This window comes from Protopterus annectens, chromosome 1.part0, assembly GCF_019279795.1.
Source record: "Protopterus annectens isolate FY-2018-M chromosome 1.part0, PAN1.0, whole genome shotgun sequence".
Lineage (NCBI taxonomy): Eukaryota > Metazoa > Chordata > Ceratodontiformes > Protopteridae > Protopterus > Protopterus annectens.
In genome coordinates this window covers 387,681,716-387,705,917 of record NC_056725.1, presented here as the reverse complement: position 1 = coordinate 387,705,917, position 24,202 = coordinate 387,681,716, and the positions used below count along the sequence as shown (strand labels likewise).

General features: G+C 38.4%; 1 protein-coding gene across 1 annotated transcript in view; it reads left to right on the top strand.

Annotated features, from left to right (window-relative positions):
• The window catches only part of LOC122801344 (pulmonary surfactant-associated protein C-like), a 114,372-nt gene that overhangs the window by 27,530 nt on the left and 62,640 nt on the right, over positions 1 to 24,202 (top strand). The window contains exon 3 of the mRNA XM_044070887.1: positions 14,324 to 14,461. Within this exon, the coding sequence (XP_043926822.1) occupies positions 14,324 to 14,461 (138 nt within the window). The remainder of the gene's footprint in view (positions 1 to 14,323; positions 14,462 to 24,202) is intronic.

The window sequence follows — 24,202 nt, the reverse complement described above, 5'->3', positions numbered from 1 at the left end:
GGGAGTAACTGGACCCAGAAGCGCAAAAGGTCAGTACATTTCTTCCACAGTTTAAAGAGGGTGATAATTTTGATAGTTTCATTCATATGTTTGAGAGGGTATGTAAACAGTATGAAGTTGACCAAGGGCTCTGGGTACGGTTCCTGACCCCCTTACTCCATGGAAAAGCTGAGACTGTATTATCTAAAGTGTCTGACATTGCATGTTTTGATTAAATTGCTGTAAAAGATTGCCTATTAGAGTTTTTTAAACTAACACCTGAAACGTATAGGAAAACATTTTGTGAGCATAGACACAAGGGAGATGAAAGTGTGTGTGAATATGTTGCTGAACTGAGCACTTATTTCCATAGGTGTGTGAGTGGATGTCAGGTCACCACTTTTGAAGAGCTGACAGACCTTTCGGTGACATGAGGATCTGGTTAGCTGATAGACAATGTGCTACTTCCGATGAGTTGGGGAAGAAGGGAGATCTATACCTAGCAAGCAGGGCAGCCCTGCACAGCAAAGGGACCCCCAGCACTGCTCATGGGTCTAAAGGAACCCATGGTGGGCAGCACAGACTACCCCAACAGAATCTGCCAGTAGCAGGGGAAGCCACTAGTCCAGGTACACATCCAGGAGTTAGGGTTTAATGTTTTGAACGCAACCAGTGGGGCCGTGTGGCATACAGATGTCCACAGAGGCAAGGTGGGGAACAAAAGGTGAGAGAGCCAGTAAGTGGGAAAGACAAAATGCCAATAGTAGTTGTCTTGAGACAATACAGGTACTAAACTACCATCCTGCAGATGTTCTGAGAGGGAAGGATTTGGATGAGGCAGTACCATGTGCTTATGCAGTTACACTCGGTCAGGCTAGGAGACACGCATGTGGATCTGGTAGTCTGGGGGAGACCCAGACAGACTGCATACTTGCAACCAGGACTGGTAAGGTGGTTACTTCAGGGAGGGAGCTACTCTGTAGCAGTGAAACTAAAGGTGAGCCACAGCTGCTTGTGGGTACTGATGGTGCCTTGGACAGAGTAACTGCAAAGGTAGAGGTGGGTAGTAGTACCCAGGCTGACAGTGAGGCACCACTGTCAGAGTATGCCAGACTTATTGTGGAAGGGGAGCTGGGGAGGGTTACAAGGAGAGAGTTGAGACAGGCTCAGCTCTCAGACCCTACATTGCAAGGCCTGAGGCAGGTAGCTAGGAAGGCGCCTGATTCTCAAGGAAAGGGGGAATCTGTATACTGGGACAAAGGGTTACCATACAGAGAGTGGACCCCTGAAGGAGGGCTAGAAGGTGAGAGAGTACAGCAGTTGGTAGTGCCTAAAGCCTACCATCTGGAACTTCTAGCTATAGCCCATGATATTCCCTTTGCAGGTTATATGGGCATAAAACTTACAAAGAGGCATATTATGCAGAACTTCTATTGGCCTGGAATTTCCAGAGATGTAACAGGGTACTGCAGGACCTGTGAGCAGTGCCAAAAGGTAGGCAAGGCAGGAGACAAGGTGAGAGCTCCTTTGATGACTTTGCCGGTGATTGAGGAGCAATTTCACAGGGTAGCTATGAATATTGTGGGTCCTCTGAGTACCCCAGGTTCCACAGGGAAAAAGTATATCCTAGTGGTAGTGCATTATGCTACACAATACCCTGAGGCAGTGGCTTTGTCCTCCATTGAGGCAGAGAAGGTGGCAAATGCTTTGTTAGAAATTTTCAGCAGGGTAGGTATCCCAAAAGAAATGCTGACTGACAGAGGTGCCACTTTCATGCCAGACCTGCTGGCTTGTCTGTGGAAGTCCTGTGGGGTGAAGCACATGAAGATCACCCCCTACCATCCCCAGACTAACGGTCTTGTTGAGAGGTTAAACTCTACAATCAAGTCCATGCTACGGGCTTTTGCAGATCAGTTTAAGAGTTAGTGGGGCAAATATTTGCCCCATCTGTTGTTTGCTTACAGAGAGTTTCCCCAGGAATCCACAGGTTTTTTCACCGTTTGAGTTGCTGTTTGGGCATAGGGTGAGGGGACTTCTAGATATAATTTGAGATGAGTGGGAAGGTGAGTGTAAGTCTCACAAGGAGTCTGTTGTGGTATACATCATAAACCTCAGGACAAGACTCAGGGAACTCATGGGCTTCACCCAGGAGAACCTGGCAGAAGCCCAACAACAGAAAAAAGGTGTGGTATGACAGGAATGCTCGAGCTAGGGAGTATGCTGTGGGGCAGCAGGTAAAGGTTCTCATTCCTGTTGGGTAGCAGGTAATGGTTCTCATTCCTGTCAGACACAACAAGCTGCAAGCAGCTTGGGAGGGACCCTACAAGGTGGTAAGAAAGGTAAGTGATATTAACTACATGGTGGAACTGCTAGGCAGATGGCAGGGGCACAAATTGTACCATGGTAACATGATGAAACCTTACGATGATAGGGAGGCCCTTGTGCTGAGCATTTGCAGTGGATTGTAGGAGGAGTCTGAGGGAGATCTGAGGACTGATCTCCTTAGTGAGGCTCGGGCTGACACCTCAGAGAAAGGGGTAGCAATGTCTCAGCAGCTAACCCCTACCTAGGTTTGAGAAATCTGAGCAGCGTTGCAGGAATTTGGGGACATGGTCATTGGGAAACCAGGATGTACCCACCTGGGGCAGCACCAGGTGGATGCAGGACCCCAAAGGCCTATAAGGCAGGCCCCTTATACAGTGCCTGAGAGAGTCAAACAGACTCTAATGGAGGAGGTGCAGGAGATGTTGGAATTAGGGGTGATTCAGGAGTCCAACAGTCCCTGGGCTTCATCAGTGGTACTGGTGCCAAAGAAGGATGGCAGCACCAGTTTCTGTGTGAACTACAGTAAAATAAATAGTCACACAGAGTCGGATGCTTACCCCATGCCTAGGACAGATGAGGCCCTAGAGCTGCAGAGTGGAGATAAGTATCTTACAACCATTGATCTTACCAAGGGTTACTGGCAGGTGCCTTTTGACTCCCAGTGCTAGAGAGAAGTCAACCTTTGTGATTCATTTTGGCTTGTATGAGTTCACAAAGATGCCATTTGGGATGAAGAATGCACCAGCAACTTTTCCGAGGCTGGTAGATCATATCCTAGTAGGAGCAGGAGGGTTTGCTCTTGCTTACCTAGATGATATTGCCATCTACAGACATTCCTGGTCAGAGCACCTTCAGCATGTCAGGGAGGTGCTGGGCAGACTACAGAGGGCAGGGTTGACCATTAAGCCGAGCAAATGTCAGGTGGGTATGGCAGAGTTCTCCTACCTAGGACATAGTGTGGGGAGTGATAAGATAAGTCCACAACCTGCAAAAGTGGAAGCTATTCAGTAATGGCCTGCACCTGTTACCAAAAAGCAGGTGAGGGCATTTTTAGGGACAGCAGGGTACTACAGAAAGTTCATCCCTCGTTATAGTACCATAGCTGCTCCCCTCACAGACCTGACAAGGAAGAACAGGTCAGATAAGGTAGTGTGGACCCCAGCATGTGAACAGGCATCACAGAAGACTCTTTGGGAGGACCTCCTGTGTTAGCCAGTCCAGATTACAGCAAATAATTTGTTGTGCAGGTGGATGCTTCAAACCATAGGGTGGGGGCTGTACTTTGCCAGAATTCTTCAGAGGGGGAAGAGCACCCAGTGGTTTATCTCAGTTGTAGGCTCCAACCCAAGGAGAAATGCTATGCAGCTGTAGAAAAGGAATGTCTGGCCATAGTGTGGGCATTGCAGAAACTTCAGCCTTATATGTATGGAAGGAAATTCACTGTTAAGACAGATCACAACCCCTAACATGGTTAAACAGAGTCAGCCAGCAAAATGGCAAGTTGCTAAGATGGAGCCTAGGGTTGCAAGCATATATGTCAGTGCAGCACCCCAGTGGGAGTAGCAATGCCAATGCAGACGGGCTCTCAAGACAGGGAATTGGGTAGGTATACTCAAACCTGACCCTCTCAAGCAGGGTTTCTCAAGGGTCACTTGAAAAACTAGCTTGAGTTCTCCGGGGGGGGGGGGTATGTGAAGATTGGGTGAAGAGAGATGAAGGCTGCCACCTTAGCCAGATAGGATTTTATATATAATTTTGTCATTTGTAAATATGAATGTTGAATTACAGACTTGTTTTCTTAACTGAAAGAAAATACTGTGAAATTTTGAAAAAAGAGCTTGTTTTCTTAAATGAAAGAATATGCTGTGAAATGTTGAACTTAATACAGTGTAGCAACATTACCCTCTGCTGTAAAGAAAGCTAAGTCAAGCATTTCTTGTCTGTCCTCTGAAGTCAAAATTATTTCATGTCTGTCCCTTTGAAGTTAAAATTTGGAGTCGATGAGTCTGAAGTGAAGCGTCCTGCCTATTGTTTTAACTTAAGGAATAATTACTAGAGTTTACATGTGGAATGTCTTTATGGCTGTAGTTTACTGCAGGTGCAAGATAACAAGAATGCAGTATCTGTCAGCCTGGGAACCCCAGGAAAGTGTAAAAAAATGATGTAATGGGAATCAGGACTGAAGATAGTAATTTAAACAGAGAGCATAAGAAGGCATTAAGCATTTTTTGTCTTGACCATATTTTAAGTATTTCTCTGTGATCTCTGAACTCTTGACTAGCATTGTTTAGTAAGAAGTATTGTCTTGTGTTTTTATTATTTATTATTAAATATTTTAAGACCTTTAAACTGTAGCTGTTTTGTGTAGAGATAAGTTAAGCTCTAAGAGTACGTTGCATGTGTATAAGGATCCTGTACCAAGTCACTCTAATAAGCCTTGACTGTTTAGTTATACTACCAATTGGATAATAATATTGCACAATAATAATTGTACACCCTTTTAAGGGCCTTTGAGTAGCTGATAAATATTAGCTGGGTGGTGGCAGCCGGTACTATCGTATAATCTGGGTAATAGGGGCACAGCTGGAGAACCTGTGCCAGCCTTTTCCAGGAGTGTCTGTGTGGTTGTATAAACTCTAATCTCAAAGTGTGTGTGTGTCAGCTACTTGGGCAGGGGCACGAAGCACTGGTTGGACAGAGAGGGTGCTGGAGATTTTAACTTGCCCAACTAGGCTGAGATCTGGACCCTATAGCTGTGCCAGTGGGGAGTCATATTGGGGACCTGGAGAGCAAGGGAGCAACCAGCCCCGAACTGACTGTGATCTCTGTGTGAAACATTGCCCAATATGGGTTCTTAGTTTGATACAAATTACATATTAAAAATTTCTACATATTCCAGTGTTAGTTCAATTGATTCTGATCCTTCCATCAGGGCCCCTTTAGGACAAGTAACAGAGGCAGGAAACACGAAAAACAAAGCATGGGATAGTTTTTGCATGCTTGATGAATGACAGCAAATAGGTTTTCCCAAATGCATTACTGATTTGTTGAATAATAATTCTTCTGTTTCTCCCTGTATATATAAGGTTTCTTTGTTAAGTAAATGTTTGAATTTTAGGTTTATATTTTGCAGATTTATATAAACCTTTGGCCTGAAAGATCACTGAGAATTTTATCCATATCCATCTTGCTACACTATTGAATACCAGATAGCGTCAGACCTCAAAGCATTTTATCATAAATTACATTTAAAATTGTGATTTCATGACAAAGTTGTACAAGATATTTTTCCTATTTCCTATCTTTTAAAATTCAGATTTCAACAGTTGTTTTTATGATCAGCAATAACAGCTTTTGAGAAAGCCATTTTATCTGATGTACACTTAACTCTTCTGTGTATTTTATTAATTGGAAGTATTGTGATCTAGGAGGAAACAATTAATCTACTAATGCTATCGTTAATGAAAAGGATTATGATAAGTCATGCTGATTAAGGTGGAGGAGTGTTTTTATACAAGGACTCTCATTATATAGAACATCTAAAACATACTTTATTGGAGTTGTTGTGTGGTCCAGGCCTTTGACTTAAACAACATATTCATCAGTTTTATATTCATCTCTTGAGCAGGGAGCAATTTCTGAGATTTTTGGAAAGAGGGAGCTGGCCATTAAGGACTACAACCCTCTGTTTTTTTCATACTTTTTTTACATACTTCCTAAGGTATAAAAATCTTTGCAACATCCATAAGGTCTTCCTGTTGTATCAGGATAGAGGTGACTTACTGAGCCTTTGCCTGGGTTCCTGGAGGTGTGTTCAGAATTTTCTTTTTTGGACCACGTACATATGCAACACATAACACTGCTTTTACATCTTATGTACTGTTCAGATAAAACCTTGTTGATGTGTGTGCACACTGGTTCATAGGTTCATAGGTTCATAGGTTCATACTAGGCTATCTGCCCAAGGGCATTTATAAGCCTAGCCCATAGTTATTTGGCTTTCGCCACCCCTTTAGTTTGAATAAAACTATGCCTATTATTTTGCTGTGCCTCTGTCAAGCAGTGACACTGAAGTAATCCCTGGGGTATATCTGCGATCCCCCATCCATTGGTCAAGATTCCTCTTGAACAAGGCCAGCGAGGTGCTCTAGATATTCAGTATTTATATACAGACATATCTCCAATTGGCAGTTTTGTGGCTTTTTGTTATAGGCTGATTTTTTTCCAAGATGTGCACCCCATAGTTTAACCTGTTTTGTTTGAGTTGACTATATTGGTATCAAACAGAAATATTTTTACTATAATAATGTATTTTATATAAAACTACATTGCACAGCTTTTGTCCAAATGCATTCTAATTTATTGATAGTTTGTTAAGACATGATTTATACCTCTCTATAGCTGCCTGTGTGTGCATATCTATATTCATTTAAGATATATCTATTTATGTATAGATGCATAGCTATATGGATCTATGCAATAAAATCAAATGCTCAAAAGTTCAGTTCCAAAATATTGGTCCTAAAATACTGGAACTGTAAATGTTGAAAGGCATATATAAAATATTTATATTTTATGCAAGAGTGCAAGGCCCCTGCACCCCAAATCCTCCTGTAATGTATATATACTAATACCAAGACTGAACCAGAGCAGATAAAGGGTAAATCCCCGCTTGCTGCTGTACTGCAACCTTCTACAAACCAATATTATCACTGCTCAGCATTATGAAATTTCAATATCATATGTCAGCAAAGACGCAAGTCTGATGTTCTGAACATTCAATAAACCGAATGACTCCCATATATATATATATATATATATATATATATATATATATATATATATATTTATATATATATATATATATATATAATGCCTGACACATAGATTCAGAAGATTTTCATGCTAGGCAGTCTTTAAAACATGTCAAGTAATGGCACTTATTTCTCCTCCAAACTTCTTAAAGGAATAAACAAGAAACATGTTTTTTGTTGTTTTCTTCTATTTTCATCAGTGATCTGTACATCTTTTATATATATCTCCATTTCCATTATAGCTCTCCCTTCCTCTCCAGTCTCCTTTCTTCTTCTTCATATATTTTTGTCAGACCATTCCTTCCTTTTTGTACTGATATTTAACTCCTTACTGTTATGCTTTAAGGTATTAGCTATATCCCTGTTTCCTGTTAAGTTTTCCCCTTGAGAGTTTTCCTGCAGCCGTCACTTCTGGCATTCTGCTTTTAGTTTCTTTCACCCCTCTCCATCTCATCCATATCTTCTAGCTTTTCCCACTACTTCCAGTGACGACATATCATCACATATTCTGCCTCTCTTAGATTTCTTGTTAATAGCTCAGTGTCTTTTTCATCTCTTGCGTACTTATCTTGTTTCCTTGCATCTTTCTCTTTATACCTCCTGTTATTTAATGCTTCTCTCTGCTGCCTCTTCCTTTCTCAGTCCACACTCCATGCTGTTGTTAACAGATGCAGTCCCTGACCTTCCTCCATTCCTTCTCTGCTATTCTCTTCTCTCATTGTGCTCGCTCGTCTCTAAGCAGGTCATAGTTCTCCTTCTTCACTGAACCTTTTCTGTTGCAGACCCATGTCCGGGCCAATGAAATAAAGCCTACACTAAGTGGAGACTAAGTGCACATAATATGTATTCAAGAACATTCTTTTCACGATTTTTGTGCTTTCTGGTCACACAGAAAGATTACACTATGTGTACATGTATTATACACTTTGTGGTAACCTTTATGAATCCTTGTCAGTATTTAAAGCTGCAAGAATATCAGTAGGAAAACTAAAATTAAGAGGAAGAAGGTATGAGTTATGTCTGTGCTGGGGTCTATATTAGAACACAGAACATTCAAAATGTCGAGTGTTCTAATATCGACCCGTTTTCAGCGTACTCTGAAAATTACGAAGATACAGAAATCCTAATTCTTTCCTAGGGAAAGAATTTGGATGTCCATTTCTGTTGCTTCGGTATTTTCAGCGCTCTGGTGGAAAGTTACAGGTCGGGTCCAGGTAAGTGTGCGAATGTGTGGACGTGTGGGTTTGGGCGAGTTAGGTGATTTAGGGTTAGGGAGCGAGTGAGGTGACTGTGCAATAGTGACAGACCTTAGAGTTAGGGTTTGGGTTAATGTAAGTGGATAGTTAGTGGTGTATGCATAGTTTAGTTTAGGGTTAGGTGTTAGAGTTTAGGTGTATGTGTTTGGATTGCTATTTGTTTGGTGTGCTTGTGTTGTGTGTATGTGTTTTGGAACAGCAATTTTTTTCCCTAGGAAACAATTCGGTGTTCGGAATGGTCGCTGTTTTGTGTTTTCGACTGCTAGGGTTCGATATTAGAACACTCGACATTTTGAATGTTCGGTGTTCTAATATAGACCCTCTGTGCTGTCTGTTCACTCAGAATGGTGTAAACTTAGTGTAGGCTTTATTAAATCCTGGGGCAAATCTTGTCTCCCACTTTCATCTGCAGCACTAACATTAAATGTACGTGGCACAATAGAATTCCTACCAGCAGCCACTATCATTTTATTATGTTCCACCAAAAGGTCATAGTATAGCATTTTGTATTGCATTAATTGTATAACCTATTCTTCTTTGTTTTACCTCATTCTGAGAGTGGGTGCTTCATCCTTCTTTTGAATAAAGAAACTCCCACATTGACTCATGCAACAACACAGTACTAAAACTTAGTCAGTTCAATAAATTCTCAAGATACAGTTTGCAGTTTTTTTATGAACCAAGGGCTTATCTTTAAGCAAAATGTTCCACTGCAGTATTCTGACAAAAACTTCTTCATTAAGGTTAAAAATGTGAAATTTTACAGTTGGAACACATCCTCTTTTCTTTATTCATGAAGATGAGGACATCAAACAAAATGTGTCTTTTTCAGAAGCATCGTCTCCCTCTTGTATGTAACTTTATTGAGGTAAATTACGCATGTTACCCCAGCTCTTTCTTGAAACTTCAACATCTGTCACCATATTTTATGTATAACTAGAGCTGTCTTTCCACAGCAGAAGCATCTGACATCTGCACTGCCTCTTCTTACACTGATGAATTTCAAGTCAGATGAGATTTTTAGGTAGTAAGGCATGTCCACTGGGTTAAAGAGTTCTCTGAAATCTTCCTGACACCTCTAAAAGTCTCCCTAGTAGTTGTCAGCAGTTTCCTCATTTGTTCAGCACAGTCTGACTAAGAAGCCACCACACTGTCTCTTGAGAACTTCATAAAACCATTTATGATCTTTTGGAAGCTCCACCAGTCATGCTGAATGTTTCACATCAACAGCTGCTCTCACCATGACCTTCTTGTCCAGCTGGCATCCTTCTCTCTGAATAAGGGCAAGTATCCATAAACATTTCCTAGAAGGCCACCTTATTTAACTTGACAGCTTCACTCGTCACTACTCTCCACTACTAGTTTGGTCAGACACACAGCATCCTTTAGCTGCATGTCCTTGCTGATGCTGCCTCAGTAATGGTGGTTCTGGACATGATAAGTTTAGACTCAATGCCTCCTGCCTCACAAAAACACATTTGAAGTCCTCTCAGAGACAGAAGCTGAACTTGCCCACAAACCTCCGCAAGAGATCCTAAAGAAACCCTCTCTGCTTTTTGGATCTTCCAGGTCTCTTTAGTTGATGCCCAGGCTGAAAATACAACTCACCACCAGTTGACACCCCTGCCCCCTACTCCATATAGAATTGTAGATATTTTTTTTAGTTGAAAGGGATATTACAGGAAAGTAGTGCAGTCTAACTTGAATAATTTACCTCGTATAAAAAGTTTAAATTGAAGGTCTCTGATTTCTGTATTGAGAAATAGATTTTTTTATGAACTGCAAAGCTGGAAGTTGTGAATGCTTTCAAATATCATGTATGTTGAATGGTTTATTTCCTGACCACAGAATTTATATTTTGATGTGTAAATCTATCCATGCAGTTGTTTATTAATATAAATTAACTCCTTTATATCTGCAGGCAATCATATGTATGAAAACTAGTACATTCTGGTATGGACAATCAACCTAAGTATTTGTGATGCTGCAAAAGTCATTTTTCACTAAAATGAAGGCTTTAGGTTTCATTTTAATACAGACTTCTATTACAGTATGTCCTCAGATACACAATTTGTTTATATCATGACACTACAAAAGGTTTGCAGTATACTAGTGTTATTGTTTTGGGGTAGTTTTAGGGGCATACTTCAGCTGAGAAGCAGATGTAATACTTTGTCTGCTCAGGTTATGCTTACCCAGCCAAATATCATATCTTGAAAATGAGACCTGTACTGAATTTACCACTTTTGATTTCATCACATAGAACCTTCCTTCACCGGATGTGTTGAGAGGAAATTTGCCATCCCACTGGAATACTGGCAGGGAATGTCCCATGCTATCTTGATAGTAAAGACCTAGGGCTCTTCAACACCAAGGTGCACTGATAGCAGAGGTAGTCATGTAAGTGGCAAGATCCATGCATGGGGAATGTTGGAGAGTTTATCTTCAAAAGAAAACATCCCTTTCAAAGTCTGGTAAAATGTAGTTGTGATCAGGATTTTTCTAATCAAAACTATATTTGACAACAATTAACATTCTGAAATAAAAAAGTTAGAGAACCTGTACCCAGTACTGATTTGTATGTCATGTTATTCAGCCTTTAATACTAATAAATATTGTACCACTTTGATAAAAGCTTGCTTCATTCTTGCACCAAATCCATGAATGTGTTTCAGGAAGTAACCTTGCAGTGACAATGTCTGATTTTTTTCCTATGAGACGGAGATCACATTAAAGAAATCTAATCAGAGTATTCAAATGTATGAAACAAATGGTTGCATAACTATTTTATTGCTAATGATGACTAATGTAAATAAATGATGTGCAGGGAATTGTTATGACAAGTTATGTTTTGTGTAATTACTTTGACAGTGTCCTATGCATATATCTGATTCTTCTCCATTTTTTCTACCTATGAACATCTTTTTTCTAAATGCACCCTCATGTATCACTCTCTCTTCACAGATCTAAAAATTTTGTATAGAAATAAGAATGATAAGTCTTGTTGTTTGGTGGTTTATTGTAAATACTTCGACCTTTCATATGTCTAAAAATTTGTACAAACTCTATAGTTTTGCCTCGTGTTTTTGATCTGTTCCTCATAAAATGTATGCTTTTCTGATAAATCATTAGGGATTAAAGTCACTAAAGAACGGCAAGCATTAGAGTTTCAGACTTCATAGACAACAGAAAATGCATTCTAATGCAACCCTGCTATTCTAGCAATGTCCTAAGTTTATAAAAGCAATATTTAAAATCTGTCCCTACTTTTGGGTCATCTCCCATTATTTTTGTTTTGTCTAGTATACTTTGTTTCAGAGTTTGAGAGGTGTGTAAGTATTATATGCTGACATGCTAGAAAAATACTTAATGTGATGTTGAATGATGATGGTGCTTGGAGATTTTTAATACTTGCTGGTCCTTCTCTTATTTGCCCTTTTTGCTTTATTATACTGCAACATTCTCATTTGGAAGTAAAGATATGGTAACAGCTGGAATCTGAATCTCTAAAAGTGTTGTAGAGATGAAGAACACAAAGTAAAAAAAGGGAGGAACTGATATTAGTGTAATATTGTTAGATGTAAGTTTACAGGTTCATGATACATGACCAAAAATAAGGGAACTTGAAGGAGGAGGGAAAGAAACAGAGAGTCATATGTTTAGAACACATCCACGAGTTACGTCTTTAGTAGGTAAGTCATAATGGGAAATTTTTAAAAATCTCACCTCTAGAATTTTGAGCCTGAATCAACATATTCAATATCATTCAATAATGTAAATTCAGAAAAGCTACTATATAAAATCAGTCAAAGCCTTTGAAAATGGCATCCCCAGGATAAACACACTGCTGAGCACAAGTGCTGAGGAAAGCAAAGAAATTCGGTAAAGCAACCTACCAAAGAATTCTTAGAAAGCATTCTCCTGATTCATTTGAGGCATACTGACTGACCATGAGAACTACTGCAGCTGTTTTTCCTGACCCAAAGCTTGCACTTAACTCTGGCTCAAACAACTTGCAGAGTTTAAACATCAGGTGTCCTGAAAGGTCTTTTTCACACAACAATCAACGCTTCTGAGTTGATTAGGGTGGTACAGTACTAACTTAGGCCAACGAAAATGTCAGCAGGCAAAAGGATCATTTTAAATAACTCCTTAATCCAGTGGGTAGGTTGTACTTTTAAATGCTGGTGCTGGAGAGTTCTCTGTAGATGAGAACTATGTATCTGTGGCTGGAAAGGCTGCAGTTATGATAACATTCAAGAAAGATAAGGTAGTATAGTGCATGGAATCTCTGTAGAGATGTGGAAAGCACTGGCAGTGGGGGGATATATTATTTAACATGCTTCTCTTTTGTACAGTGGAAGGCCAATAGTTAGTCTACAGACTGAAAAATCATGCTGATACTGACTTCAGTTTTTAAAACAGAGGCCTAATCTTGTACTCCACCTAAAAGGAGATTAGGTTTCTCAATCTCCTTCAGAAAGATTATGGTGTGATTTTAAAGAAAACTGACTGAAAAGAAGGAGTAAAGAATCCATCCTGACCATTTCCTTTTCACTGGCTTCTCAACTGATATAGAACTTTTCTAATTAAGATTTGAAAAAAAAAATTGTCATGGAACATGAGAAGCATTTGCAAAGTGTTACTGGTAACTGAGGCACTGCTATCACTTGTATGTGATACTCAGTATTATTCATAGAGTAAAAAATTGTATTTGCATACTCACTGCTATGTCAGAACATTCATAGTGGTTGTTAGACTCCACCAAGGCTGTATATTACTCACACTCCTGCTCATAAGTTTCATAACATTCAGGTTTTATGCAGAGGATGATATGTTTCTAATCCTATCAAACTGTAATATCCAGTTTACATTTGAACAGTTGACTGTTGTTCATGAAGCAGACAGCATGCAAATCAATATCTGCAAATCTGTAGCCAAGGTTTTCTTCAGGGAAAGAGTACATAGTTTCCCTTTAGGTTCTCAGGAAGCACTATGTGTAAGTATGAACACCTTCCTTGAATGATTCTGAAAAGCATCATGAGAGTGGCTTGTTGACTAGGTCAACCCTTGCAGGTCTGTGGGTATTGCATTGGTGTCTGCTAGTGATGCAAGAGACTACTCTGTGCAAGGCTGTTGGTTTATAGCTCAGTCAATGTATTTCCCCTCATCTACAGTTGCAAATTTAATTTCAGATAAAAACTGGATGCCTGGGACCATACAAACAAGTGGTTAAATGAAGGTTTTGGTGCAGATTCATTACCTTTGCTATTACTTGAGAAGAGTCAGGTGATGAAACTGGATTCTGCTAAGTACCCTTTGAGGCTTTGCTAGACATGCCTATTTGGGAGAAGAGCTGCAAATTGACTTACTGCCCTATGGGTGAACTATTATGTTCCAGCTTGAACTGGAATGCCAGGGAATGTCAACAAAGAAGCTGCAATCTGTATGCAAGATAGAGATATCAAGTCTGCTCTTCAGCTTGATGTCACTGCAGTGTGAGCAGAGCTATTGTCTTTCAGAAAAAAATGGATGGCAGATAAAAACAAGATAAATTATGCGATTGTCTAACTGTGATACAGCTGCTAGTTTTGAGGCATTTCAGACAGCAAAATTCATGTATGATTCAAAATTAGTATTGATCCTGATGGCATGTAAATGTTTAAGTTTAATATAAGGAAGTAGTTTAAGTGTCTAATGTTATTTCATATACAGTGTAGAGAAGTACCAGCTGCAAAGCAAGACAATGAAAGGCCATTAATGTAAATGCTAATCTGACAAAAATACATTCCTTATAACCATAGTGAATACCTGGTTTATTAAACATGGAATATTAGAGAGTGACTGGAGACATAGTGAATATGCAATGTGTCCTTTCTGTTATTGATTATGTTTTAGGTGAAGAGGAGTAGAATTTTGTTAATTCATTTTTTTTTATTTCATCTTAAGATCATACAGACAACAATGAAAGGACAGAATAGAGAAGTTAATCAATTTGCTGCAACAGTCAATGACAAAGAAAATGTTGCAACCTTTTACATCTCCGAAGGAAATATCTCAGCAACGCTGGTGTATGACTATAATAATGTAAGGAAAGAGAACAATTTGCAAATGATAGAAAAATTGACTAAGTCTTGCACTTTTTTGTTATAAGACATAGGATGTGTTTTCACAGTGTAAGTAGTATTTTCTTATTCAGTAGACTATGCATATGTGGGTGTATATGGTGTGTATATGTATATGTATACAGTACATATATATATATATATATATATATATATATATATATATATATATATATATATATATATATGTGTGTGTGTGTGTGTGTGTGTGTGTGTGTGTGTGTGTATGTGTGTGTGTGTGTGTGTGTGTGTGTGTGTGTGTGTGTGTCTGTGTGTGTCTGTGTGTGCAGATATGATAGCAACATTTGAATGGCAGCTACATCAATGTTGCTAACTCTGGCAAACAAACATCAGTCCACTACTGCATATGCTTTGATTCTAATCCTCCAGAAAATGCAAGTAAGAAAACAATGTTCATGTTCCCCATATCAGATGGATGCACCCCCAACACTTCCCTGCTATGTATCTATTCAGACTCCAAGATATCACAGTCCCTGGTGAAAAGAGCATATTCATCAACCCCAGTGATTGTCTGTTCTCACACAGCTGTTGACCATCCTTATCGGAAGCCAACGCATGTTAACAATGCAGAGCTGATTTTAGATAAAACTGACCAATACTTAGGAAAACATGCACATGTATATCATGAAACAGAATCATAAAAAATACAAGTCAACTGGACCATGTGGCCATTTTCCCCTTGCTAGTACCCACCCTTAGACCCTGCATCTTTTTCAAGGAGCAAGATGCATGTCATACTGGGTGTGAATTTCTGAGTACCCATTCAGTTGTCAAACTCCTTTTTAAAGGAAGAGACTGTGTCACATTGCTTGATTGAGAGTGGAAGATTGTTCCAGAGAAGGGGTAGCCATTCTGTAATGAAATTGTCCCTCCACTTTGATTTGTTTATTTGTGAAGCAGGTTCAGCTCTCAGGTCCTAATGTTCACTGGCTGATTAATTCATTGAGATATAAGAGGTGCTGTACTGTTAGATCCCTAATGGTTAAGAAGTCCAGGCACAGATCACCCCAAGCAGACTATAAGACACTAAATACGGAGACTAATCATCTAACTTCTAGTGGTAGCACATATCTTTTAGGGCAGTGATCTGTTTTGTTAAAAACCTTTGGGGTCTCTCCAGCAGGCTTATATGTGTAGTCGGATTCATCTCAGAATGGGTTCCATATTTGATATGGCCTGATCAGTGCAGAATGTAGAGAAGTAAGGACTTCTTTGGATTTAAAGGAGATAACCTTAGTGATCAGCTGCTCCAGATAGAAGGATTTCCTAACCACTGTTGCAATATGATGATCAAAGTAGAGGGATTTATCTACCCAAATTCCAAGGTCTCTCACAACATCTTCATTTTGGAGTGTGATGTTGTCTAAGCTATATGATAGGTGGATAGATCATTTACTGAGTGCAGCAATATTCCACATTTTAACATTTAGTTTTAGCCTGTTTTCTGTGCTCCAGCTGTTAACATATGTACATTCATATTGTCACTTTTTCATGTCAGAATAAGGTTTGAGTATGACACCCAGTTTACAATCATCTGCTAACTTGTTTAACCAGAGGTCCCTAATTTTGAAGTCAGAAAAGTAATTGCAGAATAGAAGAGATCCATGCACAGATAAAAAAGAAACTTCACTGGTTACCTTCATGCTGTCTGAGGATGCACCTGCTACCCTCACTGTGGGGTTTCTGTCCTTCAGCCAGTTTGCTATCCATTTAACTGCATAGCAATTAATCTGCAGCACATTTATCTTGCTAATTATGCCAGCATGTGGTACTGTATCAAAGACCTTGGTGAGGTCAAGATATGTTGTAGGGACAGTGTGATCCCTGACCATAGCTCATATAACCCTCTTAAAATGTTTACTAAATGCATTAGACAAGATCTACCCTTAACAAAGCCAAACTGCTGGGAGTCCAGTCTTATATAAGATTTTTAACACTTTAGTTTATCTGGTCAGTTATGACTCTTTATTTGACCTTACAAATAAGCCTTCTCAGGATGATGGACCTGTAATTTCTAGGGCCTGTTGTGGGGTTGCTCTTGTGAAGTGGCATCCCAACTGCTGTGCACCGTACCTGGCAATAAAGCTGGTGGCTAAGCTTAGGCTGAATAGCTTTAGTCAACATATGGCATGGTTAGTGTTGTTCAGCTGGCAACATATGTTTTCAGGTCCCATAAAGGATGTATTTTTTTGTTTGTGAAAGAACCCTTAGCAAGCGTTCCTGAGTGATGATAGGGGGCTTGAAATCTTTAGGGTTATGTAAGTTTTGTATAGATATCTTAAGGGTAAAATTTGTACTTAATGTTTTGCTAATATATTTGCAATATGCATTAGATCTGAGAAAGTAGTGCTATTTTGAATAAGATCAGAATAATGCTCCTTGCTATTTCTTAACTTCTGATGTAAGTAAAGAAAGATTTGCAATCATCCATAGCTTCCAATGTTAGTCTAAGATCATGAGATTCCTTAGTTTTTCAGATGGTATTTTTCAGTACCTTAGAAGTCTTTTTAATGTTGACCTTAGTCTGTGGGTCTTCAGTTTTGCTGTACATAATAAGAAGCTTTTTCCTTTTATTGTATTGGTTATTGTTTACTTAAGCATGGGAACCACTGGGTTTTGTTCTAAAACTTCCCATTTTGTTTAGTTCTAGAAGAGACTGACAGATTGAAACAATTTTCTAGGTGAGCATAGACTTGATTTGAATAGCTACTAGCTGTGTCAACATTTTAAGTGTTGCATTTATGCTTCAGCTTTGAGACTTCGTCATAGAATTGTAGGAGGTAGTATACTTGAACACTTTGAATATTGTGATATTTGCATCTGTTAGTTTACGGGATTTTGTAGGAGATGACAACCAGTTTCCGGTCAGATTCAACTGGAAAGTGATATACCAGTAGAATAGTGCATATAGCTGCTATAGTAAGGAGCAGGCCAAAAAATAAGGAATTTTTGGGCATGGCATAGATTTGAGGTCCAGGTGTCCCACTTTATAGATGAGTAGTAAAAGTCTCACAGAATGCCGGAGATTTTGTATGTCTGAGATTCATCCAGTGGATTAGGAAGCAAATATGTTTTCTGGGATCATTGAGGGGGCCCGGAAACCTGATATGATCTGTTAACATTATTTACTGTGAGCTGTATAAGTTCTCTTTGTGAGTTGTTAGGAGTCTACTTCGAGGTAATGTGGTTGGTAACAAATATGGATTGTCCTCAACAGTTCCCATTAGATCTAAAGGTGTTATAGGCACAAAATCTTACTATAGAGTGAATGCTTTCTGCACTTTCAAAACAAGTCTTAGTAACAGTACAGACATGAAAGTGCTCCAAATGCACAAGGTCTTTAAGATCAGGCAGTTTGTTATTTTGACAACCAGCATTGAACTGTACCACCATGATATTGTCCAGTATTTGATTTTTTATTAGATTAGAGAACCATTTGCTGACTCTGAGTAAAAAAAGGCACTATAGGGTCAGCAATGGCTTCAGTGAGTATAATAGAGCATTATCCAGCTACTGAAACTATATAAATCAGAAAGCACAAAAACTTTACTAACTAGACAACTCAGTAAGGCGCTCACACAAACAAGTTTTAAAATAGTATCATCAGTACAACATGTCAGTAGTATTTGGAAAGCCTCTTATATACTGAAGTTAATTTGTCATAGACAATTGATGACCTGTGAAATAAAGCCTAGTATTGATGCAAATATCAACATTTCAAAGCAATTTAAGTGAACCTTATTATGATTTAGAACATTAAATAATTAATCATAGCACCCATTCTTTCTAGCAATTCTTTGTTCTTCATGATGTTTATATACATTCAATTTCCTGACATGTGCATGTATCCTGTTCGTAATATGTCATGGTCTACATTACCTTATATAACATATTTTGTCTCCTTCTCCTCCAAAACCTATTGTTACAATGTAAATATGTTTCTAATTTTCCATTTTTTTAAGTATGCATGCATGATCTTTTTTATGGAACTTTTTCTTCCTAGGCCTCCTCTGAAAATGTTCTATCTGTCCAGTCAGACTAGCCCTGTAAGCAAATTGTTATAAATAATAAATACATAAATCAACATTGGGTATATTTATAAACTTTCAAAACATACATGAATCAATGTACATCCATGTGCTACATTATAATTAAATTAATTCTGTGTATCAGTATATACTTCACATGACATATATTATTTGTAGTAATCTATTTTAGACTGTACCATACTACTGAAATTAAACAATATCTAGTGAGTCCATTTTGAAACATGCTAGTCACCATGGGTCTAGCTTCACTGATTTCAGTGTGTCTACTTTATCATGTAATACTAACACAAAATTTGAGCCCATGGATTCCTGTCTTTTACATTCATACAAGAAACTTGATATTTCCAGAGGCCCTTTAGAAAAGGAGCGGCAGAACCAAGAGAAAGAGAGACAGCAAGGCTATAAATCTGTTTGTAAAAATGCTTTAAATGTTGACTTTAATGGTTTGCTTGTCAATTTGTCTTCACATACTGTTTTGAATGCTTCATTTTTTGCTTAATAAAGGAGTAAACTACGCTCCATTCATATCTGAATATAAAGTTGCAATGGCTAACAAGAATTTATGTAAGATGTAAATTTAAAGTGTTGGTTTAATAGTAAACCTCATTATGCATAGGAACAGAACCCACTTGATTTAAAAAAAAACTCTTCTTTTCAACCACCATACTATCCTATAGACAGAAAATTTGAACAGGATGCATTACTACATAATAATCAGTCTTCTGTATTTAAAAAATATGGTTGCAACTTAACTAAAATGGAAACATTAGCATTACTCAGCCTGTGAAATGATAAGCAAATAGTAATAATAACTAGGGCTGATAAACACTGGGGTGGTAATAATGAACACTTGTCATTATCATGAAGAAATAACGAGACAGTTAACTGATACTAGATATTAACTGTTACATTTGAGCCCTACTGCTGAGTTTGATAATTTGATAAAATATTTTTTAACGCAGGCAGCTGAGAATGGTAAGACTTCTGAACAGTGGAAGTTATAATTAATAGTGCACAATCCTTCATCAAAAAGGTTTTACATATTTTCTAAAATTCAGCAGGAAGGCCTATAGTCTGAGGTAACGGCTCTGTAATGGAATCCCTTTATGCTCATTTAGAACAGAGAGTTAAATTTTGCTAGGAAACACCAAATCTAGATTAAAACACATTGATAATTTTCTTCAGTTAATGAATGAGACACACATGAGCATCTTTTCATACCTATGTACCTTAGTCAAACAATCAGTTTGTGCAGGTATTCCTCATGATCCAGGAATGAGTAAGATGGGATTTTTGTTAATAGACTGTAACTTTTACACAACAATGACTTTAATCATTGTTTGATAATGATGCTGTGTTTGGTGCTTGAACATCATGGTTTCTATAATCAGAATAAATGTCAAATAAATGTTAACTGCTACAGAGGAGAATAGCAATAGGGCAAAGTTTGCCTTATTTGATGTTGATTTATTTATTGAGTGTGTGGAAAACTAGATCATTTACAGTGGAAAGAATAGGTGCCATAGACAAATGGTCACGTGGCATAGATACCTAGGAGGGGAAAATATTTACTTTGCACAATTTTGTTACCTGATTTAAATAGGGATACTTATGGTCTAATGTTTGTAGCTAAATTACATTTATTTCTGACTGACTTCTTAGATATAGCTATAACCAAATCAGTAGATGGATCAGTAAATGATAATTTATATAGGAAACCATTCAGGAGTAATTTTTTGATAGCTGCCACAAACTGTCATCTAAGACGTAATCAATAATTTCCCTAAATTGCAATTTTTATGCATCAGAAGAATATATAGTATCTATTTTGCTTTTATCAGGTTTGTCTAACAGTTTTTTGTCAAAAAGAAAAGTTTTCAATGGAGGCCCAGGGAGAAAAGCTCCAACATATTACAAACATTTTTAAATAGACATTTATAGGCATGAATAGATATTAAACAATCTACATTAACAAATCACATACATTTGGTAATTAGATTACATCTGTATGAAAATAGAGGCAACTATTACAGTATAAAAGATGCTTGTGTTTTTATATTTATATATATATATATATTTTTATACCATGAACATTGTTATTTGGTTTACTGATTTTAACATGGAACTGATTGGTTGACACCATGGTGCACCACTATTTAAATGAATTTTTAATTCCAATAATATGTCTGATTAGGCAGAGAGGTCTCTGCAAAAGCACTCACATATTTTTCTAATAAAGAATTACGTGTCCTGTCTATCCAGCGACTTTTTATTTTATTTAATGTTTCTTCTTTATTATCGCTGGTTACTTCATCCAGAGTTGAGAATTTTATTCCTGTACATAAGTATATAGGGTCTATATTACAGTGTCGAAATGCCATAACATCGAACACCTCAATGCCAACAAGTATTCAGCAAAATTCACTTCTGCGATTCGCTGAATAGTTGTTGGGCAAATTAAGTTGGGGGGGTGTCGGGGGCACAACCCTCCACATTGGTAGGCTTGCTTTAGTTAGAATTAGTTCCGTTGGATTGCAGGGCAAGTATTTATTTGCCTGACAAGTATTCAGTGAATCATGGAAGTGAATTTTGCTGAATACTTGTTGGCGTTCAGGTGTTCGATGTTACGGCATTTCAACATCGTAATATAGACCCAGTATATACTGTCTCTGGTGGCAGTGCTCCTACAAAACACCACTACAACTACCAAACTGATTGTCAGAAACACACAACATCACATGTTATACATACCACAGGACAAACACACAGCCCCGTATTTGCTAAGGTCCTTAAAAGTAAAATACTTAAGTCTCAAAGCTCTCCAAGATGCAATAAGTACAACAATGATCCACAGCTATTTCAAAAACACACTACCACATCAACAGCCACCAAGACATGTTGAGCCTCAACTCATGGTGTCTAAGCCCATAAGACAGATAACCTCACAATCCAATATCTTTGTCATATGAGACTCCATTGTGGGACACATAGACGTCCCGCTCACCAGGATGAGCAAAGAGAGGGTTATGGCCATTTGCCTATTAGGGGCAAGGACCTTCCACTTCAAACATCTACTCAGTCATTAATATGCAAGCACCAGTATATCTCATTCATAATACGTATGAGTGTAAATGACCTGAGATGTACAGCCCTGGACTATGTAAAGGGAGTACAATTGGGCTCTTGAAGTATGTGCCCCAGACCAGTATAAGCCTAGTATGTCACAATATGAATAAAACATAATTGGCTTTAATAATTTTCTTAGTTTTTGGTGTCATTTGAAGGGGTACGATACTTCTCATCCTGGAAGGATATGGATAAAAGACCACACTGCTTCCCTACAGATTGATCTGAATATTGGCTAATCATTTGTCCTTTCCTTGTAGTGCCTTTTTTGGCATTGCCAGTCTAATAAACAATCCATCATAGCTAAACCAACCTCTTATAATGTAAAGGTGATACTGATCAATGCCAGGAGCCTAAACAAAAAACTTTAGTCCCTGCAAACTCTCCTCACACTAGAGACTATAGATGGCTGTGTAGTTACAGAGACATGGTTTAAGGCAACGGAGAGATCACCAGCAGTGCTGAGCTATAACACCGTCCATACATTTAGCCCTGTTAATGCACAAAAAGGGACAAAAGGTGGAGATGTCTTAATTTACATCAAAAACAATCACACCTCTAGGCTGATCAAGCAGTATGACACTCTTGAGCTAGTCCATGTACAACTCACCATAGCTTGATGAATTTCTTGGATATATAATGTGCCTTTTTTTAATTCACCTATACCCACTCCTTTGAGAGTATTAATTACTGGCTATTTTTATTGATAAAAATGTATTAAATCATAAGTTAAGACCCGCTATTAATTGCAAACCTACTTTCTCAAACAATTATTTGCATAATGGAAAGTGCATCGGACATGGATATCCTTCAGAAGGGACTCACGGAAACAGATAGCTGGTGCCAGAGCCATGGCCTGAAGTTAAACGCCAAAAAATGTATAGTCATACCCTTTGGGAAAAACAAGGTAACCCCAAGCTACCATATAGGTGGCAATCCACTAAGCACAGAAGAGGTTATCAGGGACCTGGGGACCCAGGTTGACAGTGGCCTTTCTTTTGACACTCACATTGCTAAAGTGGTTAGAAAGACCTTCTACATTGCCCACCTGATCATGAAGGGATTCACATCCAGATCTAGTGAGGTCATTGTTCTCCTGTACTCTTCACTTATCAGACCAATGATCGAGTACAATGCACCATTCGGGATGTATCTCACCCGACATCTGCAGCAATTGGAGAGACCCCAAAAGTTCCTCACCAAAAGGATAAAGGGACTCCAAAATCTGTCATATGCTGCCAGATTGAAGAAACTCCCGCTCTATTCAGTTGCATACCCTCTGCTCAGAGGTGACATGTGCCTGACATACAAGGCCATGTCCAACCCGGAATTAATGGACATGCTCCACCTCAAAAAATCCAAATCCACCAAAACCACTAGAGCAAGCGACTTAAACCTTAGCACGGATATAAATAGGACGTGCTGGAGGGATAGATTTATCACTCAGAGACTCCCTATGCTGTGGAATAAAATCCTGATCCATGTGAGGCAGAGCACCTCGCTGGCTCTGTTCAAGAGAAATCTTCACCTGTGGATGGGAGATCGTAGGTTTATCCTGGGAATCATCTCTGTGTCACTGCTGGACAGAGGCACAACAAACTAATGGGCACAGTATTTTTTCATATAAGGGGTGGCGTAAGCCACAAAAATTTGGGATAGGCTTATAAATGCCTTAGGGCCAATAGCCAAGTATAAACCTATGAACCTATGAACCTATAATCAGTGTAATTACCCCCATTTTCAGAAAAGAAGCATCATTAAGGAGCAGATGGTGAGGTTATGTAGATTGCTTTCTGATGACTAAACTTTTTGGAAAGAATTACATCAAACTGATATTTATGTTTAGGCAAAGGGACTATGCAGATCACTTTCTGGATGATATAAAAATAAAATATTACAGTGTAGAAAAGATAAATTTAGGCCTTTGCTAGACAAAGATAAAGGATACATAAGCAACAAAATATAATGAACAATGATGATAACACATTTGAGAGATCCATGCTTTCAAAATATATCCCTCATATTTATAAGGTTTTGCACTGTATAGAAAGCAACTGGAGATAGTTTGAATGCTACATTGAGGTTAAAGGAGTATTTGAAAGTGCCCACAAATTACTTACAAAAGGGTCAAGAATATTAAATAGAATATTAAAGTGAAACTGGAACATCAGGTAGCTAATAATGGACACAATGCAAGGAACAGAAAAGGCATGGTAAAGTATGGTGCATGCCAAATATGCTTTCTTGTATTTGTTGTTACCACGTTAAAATGAATGGGCTTAGAACATGGCCTCCAATTTAATACTGGGTTTATTTGTGAAACAAAGGGCATTATATATTTATATATATTTATAGCTTTCTGTGACCCATGAGAAGCTGTTGATATAGTAAAGACAGGGCGTAGTTTGTGCAGAAGCATATATGAACATAACTATGATATAAAAAAGAAATGTGACACTAATGCATCATATAAGTTTACTTTGACTGGTATACAGCATAAAAAGCTT